This window comes from Cervus canadensis, chromosome 13 (assembly GCF_019320065.1).
Source record: "Cervus canadensis isolate Bull #8, Minnesota chromosome 13, ASM1932006v1, whole genome shotgun sequence".
Lineage (NCBI taxonomy): Eukaryota > Metazoa > Chordata > Mammalia > Artiodactyla > Cervidae > Cervus > Cervus canadensis.
Window position 1 is genome coordinate 75,913,560 of NC_057398.1, and position 16,114 is coordinate 75,929,673.

At 46.5% G+C, this 16,114-nt stretch overlaps 1 protein-coding gene across 1 annotated transcript; it reads left to right on the forward strand.

The window, feature by feature from the left end:
* The first annotated feature begins 8,730 nt into the window (after positions 1-8,730).
* MYOG (myogenin) lies at positions 8,731-11,800 on the forward strand. Its single transcript, XM_043486176.1, has 3 exons — positions 8,731-9,410; positions 10,209-10,290; positions 10,899-11,800. The coding sequence occupies exons 1-3, from the start codon at positions 8,856-8,858 to the stop codon at positions 11,018-11,020; spliced, it is 759 nt and encodes a 252-aa protein (XP_043342111.1). The 5' UTR covers positions 8,731-8,855; the 3' UTR covers positions 11,021-11,800.
* Positions 11,801-16,114: the final 4,314 nt, after the last annotated feature.

Below are 16,114 nucleotides of genomic sequence, written 5' to 3' on the forward strand. Positions count from 1 at the left end.
GTTTAATTTCAAAATATTTGGGGATTTTCTAGAAATTTGTTATTGATTTCTAATTTAATCTCATTGTTTTCAGAGCACATGCTCTTTATTATCAGTATTTTTAAATTTATTTAGACTTGTTTTGTGGTACAGCATATCTTAACCATGTGCAGCTACTGTTGGGTGGAATATACTACAGATGTCAATAGGCAAAATTGATTGATAAATTTAAGTCTTCTATTTCCAAGGTGTTTTATCTACTTGTTCTATGAATTACTGAAAGAAGACTTTTAAAGTCTCTAGTTAAAATTTTGGATTTGTCTATTTCTCCCTTCAGTTTTATTTTTGTGTATGTTGCTTTATGTATTATTTTTTACTTTATTTTAAAGGGGTTGTTATTAGGTACACATATATTTAAGATGATTGCTTTTTGATAAATTGAGCCCTTTGTCATTATATAATGTATCTCTTTATCCAAAGTAACAGTTTTTTCTGAAATCTACTTTTCTGATATGAATATAGCCACCCCAGGTTTCTTATGATTAGTGTTCTCATGGTATATATTTTCCCATCATTTTACTCTCAACTTATCTGTGTATTTGTGCCAAAGTCTACTTATATTTAATACAGTTATAGATATGGTTGGATATAAGTTTCCCATCTTGGTAATTGTTTACAATTTATCCTATTACTCTTTATTCTTTTTTGTTTCTTTTTTTTTTCTTTTTTGTTTCTTTTATTATCTTCTAGATTAACTGAGTATTTTTTAATATTCTAATTTATCTCCAGTGATGATGTATTAGCTACAGTTCTATGTTTTATTTTTTAGTAGTTGCTCTAGATTTGCCCTAGTATTCATCTTTAACTTATCACCGCATTCATATGTTGAAACCCTAACCCCTCAATGTAACCAATGTAACTGTATTTGAAGATGGGCCTGTGGAGTTGGTTAGGTATTAAGGGTAGGGGCCTGGTCTGATGGGATTATTACCCTTATAAGAGGAAATACAAGAGAGATTGATCTCTTATTCAAGGAAAAGCCATGTGAGCACACAGCATGAAGGCAAGCCAGCAAGAGAGCTCTCACTGGAAACCAACCATGCTGGTACTCTGATCTCAGACTTCTATCCTCCAGAATGGCGAGAAAATAAAATTCTGTTGTTTAAGCCATCCAGCCTATGGTATCTTGTTATGGCAGCCAAAGCAGACTAATACATAATTCTACCAGTGAAATTTTGGTTTCTTTTTATATCTTCTATTTTTTTCTTCATTATGCTCACATTTTTCTTTAAATCCTTAAGTGTATTGAGCATATTTATAATAGCCCTTTTAATGGTCTTGTCTGTTAATTATGTCATCTCTATCATTTCTGGGTCTATTCCAATTGACTGATTTTTCTCCTGATTATAGGAGAAAATTTTCTCCTGATTTTAGGTCACATTTTTTTTTTCTGCTTCTTTGCTGCCTATTAACTTTTTATTGAATAACTGACATGAATTTTATATAATTGAGCATTGAATTTTATCATATTCTTTTGATGAGTGTTAGAGTTTGTTCTGGCAGGAAGTTAGTTTGACTCTTTGCTTGAGGTTTGTTTTAAAACTTTTAAAAAGCAGATTTAGAGTACTCTTTATTTTACTGCTAAAGTGTGACTCTTTTGTGAGGCTCTTGTTATAACTAGTGGAAATTTAAATAATTCTGGCTTTGTGTGAAGCTAGGAATTGTTAAGATACAGAGGGAAGCAGAGATTGAGGGGCTTTTGACGAATTGGATTTGGAAGGATAAGAGGTAGAGAGGAACTACTGAATGGCAGCATCAGTCACCTACAGTTAATAGGTGGCACAACTACTCACGGCTGACGGGGAAGACATCACTCATCTTCCCATTATAAAGATAGAAAAGTGAATCCCAAAGGAGGAAGAGATTTGCCTCAAACCACAACAGCCTGGAACTTGGCAGAAGAGATCCTGTTCCCTATATCTGGCCACCTGACTTCCTATCCCACAAAGCTCCCTCCATATCAGCCTACAGCCCTGGCCATGCCTGCAGGAACCTAGGAAAAGCTGGCGGCCTGAGTTCCAGGGAGAGGAATGCAGGGAGGGTCTTATAGCAAATTCTGGGAAGTGGTGGCTATTGAAAGAGATATTGGGGAGGAGAAGATAGAGCTGGGAGAAAAGCAAAAGCACTTCCACCCAGGCAGCAGCTGCTCCCAAATATGTCACAACTCGTCAAAGAGGCAGAAATAGAAGCTGTCCAGGGAGTAGGAGGGGGTGGGGTGGCATGCTAGGACTCTTAGCCCACAGGGAGGACAGAGCTGAGTGGCTGGAAGAGAAGGGGGACAGGTGGGGTGTGCTGTTAGAGATGAGTATTACACACACATGCTAGGCAGTTCTAGGTAAGCTGAAGTGGGTCCACAGAACATCCCAGTTGCCCTTCAGTGAGTGAGTATGGGAGCAGAGTGGAGACGGGAAGAGGACAGACTAGCCAAGGAAACCTGCCTGCTCTGACCCTATGAATCATTCTTTAGAGCTGCATCTGATTCAAACACTCAAAACAGTGCTTCTACCCCGACCCCAGGAGTACTTCCTCCAGCCCCACATGCTATGTCAGAAAAAGAAAGTCACCTCTCAAAGGGCCACTGGAATCATTCAATCCAGCATCTTGATTTCTGAACAGGAGAGTTCAGACATGGGGACAGTAACGTGCCCTGACTCCGTATCTAGGGTTCCCTCTTCCTCTTTCCCTGAACTGTCTCAGCTGGGAGCTTAAGGTCAAGCCCTCACAGAAGCATGAACTACTCATAAGAAATCCTCACCTATATTTTCCCCAAGTTCCTCAGGTTTACACTGCCACATGCTCTGCTAAGCCCTGTTCTGCTTATTTTAAAAAGTAGCTCTGCACTTTGTGTCTACCAACCACCTCTCCATGACCCTCACTTCCTGAGGACCCTACCACCTCCAGACCTGCAATTCCCCACCCCAAGGCCAGAGATTCTTGATGAATGAGCCTGGCTCTGAGCTCCAGATTCCAGGCAGGGACAGATTTCCCAGTGGTAATTTGATGCTCAGTTCTCAGTGGAAACAATGTGATGTCTCTGGAGGCCTGGAGCCCTCCCCTCCCCCTCATTTCTCCACCATGACTCCCATCTGCGTCCAAACTTCTCCTTCTTTCTCAAGACTTCAGAATTCCCCCTTGTCTCTCCAGCCAATTGTCTCACCCTTCTCTTGTGTCTTCTATTCATTTCTCCATCACTACCTCTCCCAACAGCTCTCTAAACACTATTTGAAACCTAGAGCACCTCCAGTTCCCTTGCTGCCTCCCACCTATGGCCTCACACTTACCTGGAAAGCATGTATTGACAGCACACTTATTCACCTGTCAGCTTCAGAGAGGGAGAGGAGGCACCTTCATTCAGCTTCGAGGCCTAAACTCAGGCTAAGAGCCAACACCTTTCACACTTCTGACATTAGTGCTCTGTGCACCCAATATATAAAAAAGAAGAAGGTGCACTAGCTGATTTTTAGACTACCTCACAGTTTGGACATTCTATGATTCTGTGATCTCTCCTCACCCTGCTACAAAGTCCTAAAAATAATGCTGATTTGCATGCCATGTTCTTGCATCTAAGTCCTATTGAAATGCATGTGCATCCTGCCACCCAGCTCCCACCTGGTCCTCTTTCATAATACCAGAGAACTAGCCTAGGCAAACAGAATGTGGGGCCTGTCTCGAGAAACCAGAGGCTCCCACCCTTCCAGAACCTCCTCCTTGATCCTTTATACCTGCGCATGTGAGACTCTGGGATAGGAAACTTGCTTTGATGTAAGTCAACCAAACTAGCAGCCCAGGTCAGCCCCCTGCGAGGTCAGTAGGGACTGGAAGATCCTGGAAATCAGACAGCTGGGACTGGGTATGCAGCAGATGCAGAAGCAAAGAGTCAGGAGCAGGTGAAAGGGATCTCTGAGCATTTTGAAATTCGACCAGTACCATGCAAATGAGATCAGCTCAGCATGCAAATAGACAGAATCAAGTTGAGACAGTCAGGGTAAGGGCACAAACAGCCTGGTTCTGGAGCCTTAGACAGGGACAAGGGCTTCCTCTGGAGGAAGCAGGACTACTAGAGGAGGAGGCTGCAGTCAGAGCAGGGGGCCCTGAGTGCCCACGCCAGCAGGGGTAGGGATTAAGACCTGACGCCCTGCTGTCAGGTTAGAGCTGATGGATCACCACTGGTGGCAGAGCACAAAGGCTGTTCTGTGCTTGGCACCAATGTGTTCCCATCCATCAGAGGACAGTTTGCATGGAGTGGAGGAATATGCAGGGGGGGCCTCTAGGGGCAACTTTTCCACAGTTCGGCTCTGAGAGAGGAAAAAGGTGAGAAGAGGGCCAGTCCCTCCATTAGGGATCTGAGGTCAGAAACACTTGGGCCGCCCTAACTTCTCAGCCCTGGAAGGGTCTGTACCTCAAAGCTGGGATTTAACATAGTCCACAAGTCACTTACTTGGACAGACATACACAAATACATCCACAGACAGGGATTCATTGAAACCCAGACACAAGGACATCTCCCAGTCCTGCCCTCACATTTGATCAGAAGCAAGTAATACACAGACATAACGCTAAACTCACACCCAGACTGAGGGCAGGAACTGACCTTATTTGCCACTCTTGCCAATGTCCAGTCTTGCCCAGGGAATGATAGAGAGTAGGCTCTCAGGAAACTGAGTTGAGCAGAGAAAGGAATAAATGAATAAATTCCTTCTCTGGCTTATATTAAGCACTGCTTCTAGCCTACTCTATTATCACCGACTTTGCATAATCATCTTCCCATGGGTGAAGTGAAGATGGCAGAAAGACCATGTCTTATTCACATTAGTGACTTTGACATCCAGTACAAGGTACACATTATGTAATCCTTGAATGAAAAAGTGAATGAATAGCTATATACAAACATGGCGTGGGATCATGTTTTCCCTCTCTCATTCCTGTTGTTCTGGTCCCCTGGAGACAATGAAGACAACCAGAGAAATAGCCTGAGAGAGAGGCCAGGAGTGGAGGAGGGGACAAAACAAGGAAGGGAATGAAGATTTTAGGGGTGTTTCCATGTACCAGGTGCCCTTTCATTAATACAGCAATGATTCCCCTATCATACACATGTACCATCCCTTTACCAGCTGAAACTTGCATTCTCTCCCAGTTGAACCCACCCTCTTGTCTCTGAGTAGCTTCTGCAGGTCTTTAGCACTTCGTACCGTGTCATTGTCATGATCTTCTATGTGGTCTCCTTGCCTCAAGTCCCTCCCTGCTGCCAGGTGGGCCTCCTCTCATCTTTGCAGGCTTATCTCTGAGCTCCATACAAGCTCATCTACCCAGTGACTCCACTGCCCTCTTCTCTTCATCCAAATCCTACCTTTTCTCCAAGATCCAATTCAGGGATCTCCTCCCCTTCCACAGAGACTCCAGCCTTTGGTGGTTTTGATTTTCTATAAACTGAAACATTCATTTGATGAACCCACTCATTTTCAATAGGTCATGGCCCCATGTTTACTGCTGAATTAAAACATCTCTCTCTCTTGCACTGTAATTTAACATTCGCACAGTATCCACACTCACCAACTAGATAGTTCAGTTCAGTTGCTCAGTCATGTCCAACTCTTGGCGACCCCATGGACTGAAGCATGCCCAGACCTCCCTGTCCATCAGCAACTCCCAGACTTTACCCAAACTCATGTCCATGGAGTCAGTGATGCCATCTAACCATCTCATCCTCTGTCGTCCCCTTCTCCTTCTGCCCTAAATCTTTCCCAGCATCAAGGTCTTTTCCAGTGAGTCAGCTCTTCTCATCAGGTGGCCAAAGTATTGGAGTTTCAGCTTCAGCATCAGTCCTTCCAATGAACGCTCAGGACTGATCTCCTTTAGGATGGACTGGTTGGATCTCCTTGCAGTCCATGGGACTCTCTAGAGTCTTCTCCAGCACCACAATTCAAAAACATCAATTCTTCGGCGCTCAGCTTTCTTTATAGTCCAATTCTTACATCTGTACATGACCACTGGAAAAACCATAGCCTTGACTAGATGGACCTTTGTTGGCAAAGTGATGTCTCTGCTTTTTAATATGCTGTCTAGGTTGGTCACAGCTTTTCTTCCAAGGAGCAAGCATCTTTTAATTTCATGGCTACAGTCACCATCTGCAGTGGTTTTGGAGCCCAAAAAAATAAAGTCTGGCACTGTTTCCACTGTTTCCCCATCTATTTGCCATGAAGTGATGGGACCAGATGCCATGATCTTAGTTTTCTGAATGTTGAGCTTTAAGCCAACTTTTTCACTGTCCTCTTTAACTTTTGTTAAGAGGTTCTTTAGTCCTTCTTCACTTTCTGCCATAAGGGTGGTGTCACCTGCATATCTGAGGTTGTTGATATTTCTCCTGGCAATCTTGATTCCAGCTTGTGCTTCATCCAGCCCTGCATTTCTCCTTGCATATAAGTTAAATAAGCAGGGCGACAATATACAGCCTTGATGTACTCCTTTTCCCAGTTGGAATTAGTCTGTTAAGATCCTAGAAACAATCACAGAACAAGCTCAATTCTCCAGCTTCCATTTTTAGAGGATGAGGTCACATTGCTTAAGAGTGTGGCAGACTGGATCCCAAAAGGACAAAACAGTGCAATTTCTGGGTTTCTGTGGTAACTTCAACATCACTCTCTCAGCACTCAGAATTTGAGTGTAAACTGAGGCTAGGATTTTCTTTTCTTTGTGGGGTGTTAGAAATATTAATAGATTCTTCTTCAGCCTATTTGAAAGTGGAAGTCACTCAGTTGTGTCTGACTCTATGTGACCCCATGGACTATAGAGTCCATGGAATTCTTCAGGCCAGAATACTGGAGTGGGTAGCCATTCCCTTCTTCAGGGGATCTTCCCAATCCAGGGATCGAACCCAGGTCTCTGACACTGGAGGCGGATTCTTTACCAACTGAGCCATGAGGGAAACCCAAGCATACTGGAGAGGGTAGACTCTCTCTTCTCCAGCAGATCTTCTAGACCCAACAATCAAACCAGGGCCTCCTGCATTGCAGGTGGATTCTTTACCAGCTGAGCTATCAGGAACCTCACAGCTATCAGCCTATCTGGTCAGGATCAAAGCAAAGTTTATAACCCATAGCCCCTATACTGCTACTTTTTATCACACTAGTAAAACCAAAAACCAAATTAAGGCCTTGTTGCTTCCCCTCAACATGCTAGGGTTAAAAAAAAAAATGTCTAGCTATATACCCTCCTCATCTCTGTTCCTTATCCCAAAGGACACATTTTTGGGATAGCAGCATTTTTCTGCTCCTGACCACTGACAAAGAGGGTGGAATGCTGCGTTTTTCAAGCTCCATTCAGATCTCACCTCCCCTGTGAAGTCTTTCCCAAGACTCCAGCACTGTTCCTCTTCCTCTTTTTATCCTTGCCACCAGCTGGAACTTGTAACATCAGTCTCATCTGTCATTTGAGAAGAGATGAGACTTAGTCCAGAGTGTCCTAGGGGACAAAAAAACTGGGATCAAAGGATAGAAGATTCAGGGTGCAGGCTGCAGTTTAAAACCCAGAAGGGCTTCCTGCTCATCAGTGGAATGGGCTGCCTTAGGAAGTCAGCAGATGTTGGACAATGGCTACCTGGGAAGGGGATTCAGGCATCAGGGGTTGAGCAGAACTAGGTGGCCAGCAGGGTCTACTAGATGGGAAGGTCCTCAAGGGTAGAGACGCTGCCTTGGGCATCCCTGTGATCACAGACTGAGAAACCCAAAGATTGAGCAGTCCCTCCTCCACCTGACATTTGAGATCTGCATGGTATATATAAAGCTGATGGCTCAGATGGGAAGATCAGAGCAACCAAGCCAAGTGGTCAAGGAGAGGGTATATTTAAACTGAGTTTGAAGGTCTCTGCTTTCTCTCCTTCCCTCTTCACCCACATTACGGAGCCAGGAAAATCCTGGTGTCTAAATTGGGTAGGAAACAAGTTGAAAAGGTGACATAGGAAGACAGATAAATGATTCAGAGTCAGAAAGGGAGGAGACAGAGGGCTTAATAGATCTTGACCTTGCCACTGTGGGGAAGATGGTGATGTGTAGGCTGTAAATTCTAATCTCTGCTCTGACCCTGGTCAGCTGTATTAAAGAGAAAACTTCCACTGACTCCTACGATAAAGGAGAAAACAAGACCAAAAAATACACTTTGCCTCAGTTTATCCACCATCACATGAGACCTAAGAAATATATGCTGTCAAAACTGCTTTGAAAACTTAGAAGTTGAATTCATCTGTAATCCTTCTTACCCTGGACACTGAGTATAAATACATGCCCACAAACTAAACTGCTGTCACCCTCTGGAAAGAGAATCTTTTGAAGAGTTTCATCTCACCGACACAGTCTGGGTAAGGCGCTATGAGGAAGCAGGGAGATGAATAGACTGACTTCCTATGGCCCCTTCCAGCCTAAACCTACTCCTTCCTTGTCCTTCCCTGCCCCCCCCCCCCCCCCCCCCGCCCCTCTTGTTTGAGGCTAGCAGTAGGCAGGCCGCCCAGCTAGGAGTAATTGAAAGGAGCAGATGAGGGGAGAATGTGTGTCCTCCCCCAGCTCCCCGGCCCCCACGGGGGCTGTCGAGAAATGAGAACTAGTCAGATTACACCCTGTGGCCTCCCTCCCAGTGCACCGGAGCCAGCTAGGGGTAGGCGGGCTGGGGCAGGGGCCGGCGTGGTGTGTGCAGGGGGAGAGGGAAGGGGAATCACGTCTAATCCACTGTAAACGTCTTGATGTGCAGCAACAGCTTAGAGGGGGGCTCAGGTTTCTGCGGCGTTGGCTATATTTATCTCTGGTTCCATGCCAGCAGGGAGGGTTTAAATGGCACCCAGCAGTTGGCGTGAGGGGCCGCAGGAGCTTGGGGGCTGGTGGCAGGAACAAGCCTCTTCTGCCCCCATGGAGCTGTATGAGACTTCTCCCTACTTCTATCAGGAGCCTCACTTCTATGACTCTGTGACAGGGGAGAACTACCTGCCTGTCCACCTCCAGGGCTTCGAGCCGCCAGGCTATGAGCGGGCTGAGCTCAGCCTGAGCCCTGAGGCTCGCGTGCCCCTTGAAGACAAGGGGCTGGGGCCCGCGGAGCACTGCCCGGGCCAGTGCCTGCCGTGGGCGTGTAAGGTGTGTAAGAGGAAGTCGGTGTCTGTGGACCGGCGGCGCGCCGCCACTCTGAGGGAGAAGCGCAGACTCAAGAAGGTGAATGAAGCCTTCGAGGCCCTCAAGAGGAGCACCCTGCTCAACCCCAACCAGCGGCTGCCCAAAGTGGAGATCCTGCGCAGCGCCATCCAGTACATAGAGCGCCTGCAGGCCCTGCTTAGCTCCCTCAACCAGGAGGAGCGTGATCTCCGCTACCGAGGTGGGGGCGGACCCCAGCCGGGGGTAAGTGGCCACCCTACCCGCCCGCCCGGGGAGGGGCGCACAGGAGGCATCTGGACAGCCTCAGGGGACCCCATCATGGGCTCAGTCAGATGGCTGGAGCAGGAGCCAGGAAGGGTCTTAGGAGGCTGCAGGATGCCTTTCCTTTGTTAAAGCTGGACCACCCAGCTGACCTCCTGTGTCCCCACATCCTTTCCAGACAAGACAAAGGCAATGGAGGGGGAGGGGGGAGAGGCATGTGGAGGAGGGGGTTGGCACAGGACTGAAGGAGGGGTCCAGAAGCAAGTCTAGAGTCAGCTGGGTGAGGAGGAAGGTTAACCCCAGTGTCTGGTGCTAGGGCCTCAAAGGCAAGGTCAAGCGTACCTGAGAAGACTGCTTTGCCCCTCAGCCAACCCCATCCTGGGTAGGGCGAGCAGAGAGGAAACCCACTCAGCCTCCCTCATGGAACCCCAACAGGCCTGCACAAAGGGGGCCTGGTTGGGCCAGACATTCTGCCTCCTTCACCCCTATCCCGGGGTCAGGAAACCACAGAGCCCCCCTTAGTCTGGGTGCCCTATAGGGGCAGAATCACCCCTCACCCCAGGGTGAGTGCTGGGAAAGGCCTTGAAGCAGGGGTTCTGTGGCCAGGTTAAAAGAGCTAATTTCGAAGATTCTGAAATAGGTGGTGGGCTAGGCTGGAGGGCTGCAGCTTGTGACCCACCCTCCAACCCCACCACCGGCACTTCTGCCCACTGGGACTGGACAAAGAGACACTACCAAGACTGGTGGTGCCCTACCCTGGGCCTCCATCCTGTCTTGCAGGTGCCCAGTGAATGCAGCTCCCATAGCGCCTCCTGCAGTCCACAGTGGGGCAGCGCACTGGAGTTTGGCCCCAACCCAGGGGGTAAGTGAGACCAAGACCTTGCTTACTTTGACTCATATCACGCAGTCTGTCTCTAGGCCCAGTTCTTCCCTCTTCCCTTATTCCCTGCTCCAGTACTTTTCCCTTGGCCTCTCTAGGGGCTTTTTGAAACTAGGGCCCCAAATGGTGGGCTAGAAGACCCTGTGCCTCTCTGAAGCTTTGACCCGCTACGGAGTTGTCTAGGCCTCCTGCAACAGCCCAGTTGGTGCCTGGTGGCTGACCTTCCCCACAGAGAGGACAGTGTCCCTGCCCCAAGGGTCTCTGGGAATTGCTGAGTCAATGCTGCAAAACTGGGCCAGCAAAGGGCAGTTCCAGTCTCCCAGGATACACTGTTCTGGCTCCACCTCAGAATAGCTGCTTCCAGATTCTAACTACATCAGGGATTTCAGAAGACACACTGGTGTTCAAACACACATACACATATGTGTGCACCTAGCATTTGGAAAGGCATGGGCTGTGGAGTAGAACCCCAAGCTTTTCTCACCCATCTGTCCTGGAAAACCTGTGCTACTCCAAAGAGTTCAGCCCCTGACTCTGGTCATACAATCCTTTCATCAACCAGGTAACATCTTCCTACCTTCCCCTTATAGATCATCTGCTCCCAGCGGACCCTACAGACGCCCACAATCTGCACTCCCTCACCTCCATCGTGGACAGCATCACAGTGGAGGATGTCGCTGTGGCCTTCCCAGATGAAACCATACCAAACTGAGATTGTCTGCCAGGATGGGCATCCGTGAGAGCCCCCCAAGCTGGCCACAGATGCCACCACTTCTGCACCAGGTCTCTTCTAAGCCATGCTGTCCTGATGCCAGGAAACCAGCTCTGGGGCTGACAAATGCCAGATTACCCCCTCCTCATCCACTTAAGGTTTACCTGCCACCCAGAGAGGGAAAGAATGCTCTCACTTAGCTGACTCCTTAGAGCAAGAGGGCAGTTCTGTTTCCAGGGAGATAAAGCAAGGGACCAGAGTGCCCCCTTGTGTAAGCCCTCTGGTCAGGGGGCAACTCAGGAGCTGCCCTTTGATTGTTATGCAGCCTCCAAATCCACTCCCTGAAAAGATAGCTTGAGATACGAAGACAGTGTCCTGACATGGACAGACTATGCACATCTCCTGTTCGTCTCTTCCTATGCCAGTGGCTGGGCTGGGCCTGCCCTGAATTGAGAGAAGGGAGAGGAATAATTCAGTTCCCAAGTCACTGGGGCGGGGGCGGGGGGGGGGGGCAGGCTTTTACAGTGAATCCTGGGAACCTTCCAGTGGTTTTATGTTTTGTTTTGTTTTGTGTGTTGTTTGTAAAGCTGCCATCTGACCAAGGTCTCTGTGCTGAAGTCGCCAGGGATAGGTGTGGGGCGGGGGGCAGGGGCTCCTGGGTTGATTAATTTTGTTAACTAAGCATTGTGTGGTTTTGCCATTGTTTTGTATATTTTTTTTTTTGCTAACTTATTTGGATTTCTTTTTTTAAAAAAAATAAATAAAGACTGGGTGCTAGAAGAGTGTCTGTGATGATATAGAGGGAGGAGATGACTGATGCTATAGCCTCTTCCACCTCAGTGGTCCAGACACATTGCAGGGCCAGGGCTTGTGAAGCAGATGGGGCTCCCAAAGCATCTGAGGCACCACACTGCTGGTAGTGACAAGGTGTTGGAACCCCCGCTTTTTCACCATCACAAAGGAAGCCATGCCGGGTTTATTGGCTGGGCAAAGACAAGATTCTACAGAGAAATCCTTGGGGGACACGCAGGAAATTTCATTCAGCATTCTGTTGCATTCTAGTTCATAGGTGCTATTCACAGTCTCCTGTACTCCATCCCAATAGGTTCATTCCCTTTCAATTAACTGAACATGCTCATTTTCCTAGCACTCAGAACACAGCCAGCAGACAGGGTGTAGAGCTGGAATCTGTGGGTTTCCCCTCTCTTAATTCCTGCCTCTCCTCTGGTGCAACATTAGCAGGAGTCCTGTGAGGAAGTGGGAAGTGATCAAATCAGGGTGACTGGGGTCAGACACTGTCCCTTTCTTCCAGGCCAAATAACATGCCCCCTCACCACACTCTTCTGATACTCCAGGTGCAGGAGATTCTGGTCCCTGTCTACAGCTCAGAGGATGAAGCCAATTTCATTGGGGGTGGGGGCAAGGGGTTTATAAAGAACAATCAAAGGAAATGAAGGTAGGGCTCTCTTCATATGGGATGCCATTTTCCAAAGACTGGCTTCCTGAAGGGAAAAAGGTGGGTGGAGAATTGAGATGAAGGATTTGGATAGAGATCACATAACATTAACTGAAAAAGCATCAGGAGCTAGAATTTAGTCCATTCAGACTAGAAACTTTATTAATTCCAACTGTTTCAGGCTGTCTGATTTATTGCAAATTATAAGTTTCAGAATCATTACAGAAGTCAGGGGATTCAGAGTGCGGTACATTCCAGCCTCAATTCTTCTGGGCCCTTCACAACAGGCGTAACCCAGTTTTATCAACCAGGCCCAGGCCCCAACGCCCCTTCTGTACTAGCTCCGGGCTCAGCTGCGCCATCTCTACCACACCTGTCTTCCTGACTTGTTCCTGGAGAGGGAAGGCAACACACTGCTCCTGGAGGTTTCTCCAGAACCTCTGCTTAAGCAACAGAAGCAAGACTCAGAGCAGGCTCATAGAACCCAGCTGAGAGCACAAAAAGGGGGCCTCCTCCAGGGCTCGCTCATCCCAAACCACCAGACAGGGCTGGGCCTACTGGGAAGCATAAACTGGCCTAATCTTTCCCCATTTGTGAGATTTTCTTTTTGGGTTTATGTCGCTGTGTTTACACTATGGACAGGGGATGTTGTTCCATTTGCTGTTCCATTTACTGGAATGTTTGCCATTCCAGTAAACAAAAAATGTTGCCCACCATCAAGTCATCAGACACTGTAGTGGCAAGTTGCACCCATTTCCAGGATGGAGAAAAGAACAGAAAGCATTATGTGGTTCAGATACTGGCCCTAGACTGTTAAGATGCTTATGTAAAGAGTAATGCCAATAAGCCCAGACTCTTGCATATTCCCGTATATAGAAAGGCACTAAAATCATTAATTTGATATGCATTTTTTTGATTATCAGTAATCTTTGACATTTCACTACATTTTTATTTTTAGCAAAAACTCCTATATGCCCTGGCAGAACAGTTCCTCAGAGCTATTTGAGAGGCTGTCCCCTGGGCTATAGTCCTCAGTAAGTTCCCCCAAGTAAAACTTACCTTTCAAATATTAGGTTGTGCATTTTTCTTCAGTTAGACAGTCTTACCTCCTCGGAAAGACTGGAGAGGAATACTTAGGTCACTGCCACAACTCTTAGCTCTCTGTGGCTCACTGCCCTTGAGGATGAGGAGGGTAACACGTGTGGGTATTGAATCTATATTCATTCCCTTATTATCCACTGCAAATATCGAACTACCCATTCAAGGCGTATCTTCTCCCCTCAGATTCATTTCCTCTGCCCCTGGCACCTTCCAAGCTCCCAGGGGGATACAATCCCACTGCCTTCAGTTGCCCAGTAAGTGGTTATGGTCTGACAAAGAGAAAGGCACTCATCTCTACTAAGGAACTGATAGGCTCTCGGGTTGTTGGATAAGTTTATCTCTTCTCAATTATCATTTCAATTGGAACTTGAGGTTGATATTCATAATCTTACAAATGAACAGTTCTCAGCAATGGCTATTAGGGTTGATTGTCAAGTATTGTCATTGTATACTTATTTCTTTCTCAGTCTTTAAGTCCTTAAGCCTCCCACCTGGAAGAAACAATTTGCTGGAATTTCACATGTGTGAACGGCAAAGTTTTGTCAAACTGGAGCCTAGACTCACTCATTATTTTCACAGGATAAACATTTGTCATCAAAGCACAGAGGCTTTCTTTTCTTTTTTTTTTTAAATAGCAAAAAGGGGCAAAACTTTCTTTTTTTTCATTTTTATTTTTTCATTTATTTTTATTAGTTGGAGGCTAATTACTCTACAATACTGTAGTGGTTTTTGCCATACATTGACATGAATCAGCCATGGATTTACATGTGTTCCCCATCCTGAAACCCCCTCCCACCTCCCTCCCCATCCCATCCCTCAGGCTTTCTTAAATTAATAAACACCTAACTTCCACATTGAATTACAGATAAAACTCCAATTAATGAGTAATGAGTGATAGTTCTTTAGGGAAATTAGCTTAAATTTGGTCTCCAGTGGAAGAACCTGCAATAAATCAAACAGGCTTAATCAAATGCTGCCTAATAATGAACTTTAGGGAATCTGCTAGAATGAAAAGATAAGAATTATTTGAAGTTGATATACCAATTGTCAGTGTGTAGAGAGGAACTTCTTGGAGTGCTTAGATAATTAGTATGAATTGCGGAACACTTAAAGTATTATTTGCTGCACTTTAATAAACATCCTTGGGTATCTAACTTCTTAGAGTAGCCTCATTGTCAGTGAAAATCCTTTTAAAGTGCTGCAGGTGGTTGGACCAGCTGGAGAGGGAGGTGAAGGAGGTACAATAGAGGGTGAGAGAAGAGAAGCCCCCTCAGTTCAGTTTTACTATTTCATGGATAAGACCTAACATGTCACATCCCCTGGACTTATCTGAATTCCAGGCTTCTGGGCTCCAGGCTAGGCCTGAGACACCTGGAGGCGAGCTAAAGCTCAGGAAGAACTGAAGGGGTTGGGCTAGGGTCTTGGCTAGGGATGCACCACCTAGACCTAGATGGGAATCCCAAACACCACAGTGATTATGGCTGTGCCTCACCCCTCAGCCACATGCAACCACCAAATCCAGATTCTCTGCCTCTCACTATGCTGGGTACATTCCTAAGAGGAGCAAAGAAAAGTGTTCAAGGGAAGAAATCTAGTCTTCTTTTTCACAAATGCTGATAGAAACACAATGTCGGTGTCTCATCCATCTCAAATGCAGCTTGTCCAATATCAAGTTCACATTTCCACATAAGCCTGTTTTATCTACATTTCCCACCCCAGTGGATGGCAATGTTGGGAAACAGTAGTTTTCCTGAAATCCTTCAGATCTCACTCCTTAAGCCAGCTGGTCACCAAAGCTGGTCAACTGTACCTTTCATCATTGAGAGGGTAGTAGGGGACCCCCAGAGGCTTGCAGGCACTAGGCCAGCAACTTCCCTTGCCTGTTTGGCCACCCTCAATCAAAGGTTGCTTTGTCTTGCTCTCACCCTGCCATCTGTGCCCAGGGACTCTACCATCCCATATCATTGGTGGAATGGTTCCCCTTGAAGAAGATACAAGGCCGTATGATGCTGCCATCAGGGACTGCACCATTCAGGTGAACAGAAGAAAGAAGGCTCCATGAGGAGCACAGGAACCAAGTACCGTGGGAGTGGTACAGATGCCGGCGTCTGAGAAAGGGGGCTGGGGCGGCTTAGCCTCAAGGTAGGGGCTTACGCTCACTTAAAAGAAGCGAGTACACTGGTAGTGGGTCAGAAGTTTTAACAAACTTCCACATAGCTGTATCATACCAGTTACATGGTCTCAGCTTTACAATTTTCTGTTCTATAAAATGGTGATGATGACACATCACAGGGTTGTGAAGATTTAATGAGCTAATACATTTATCATGCTTAGAATAGTGTCTGGCACAGAAAAGTTCTCAATTTTTAGTAATTTAATAATAATCCTCATAAAAACCCTCTGAGATAATGTTGGCTCATTTATTCATTCAAGTATATTCATCTAGGGACACATGAGATCAACAGATTCCCTTAAAGGAGCTTCCTCACAGCCCTGTGGGAAAGACTAGAGAGGACAATGACTATGCAGAATCATGG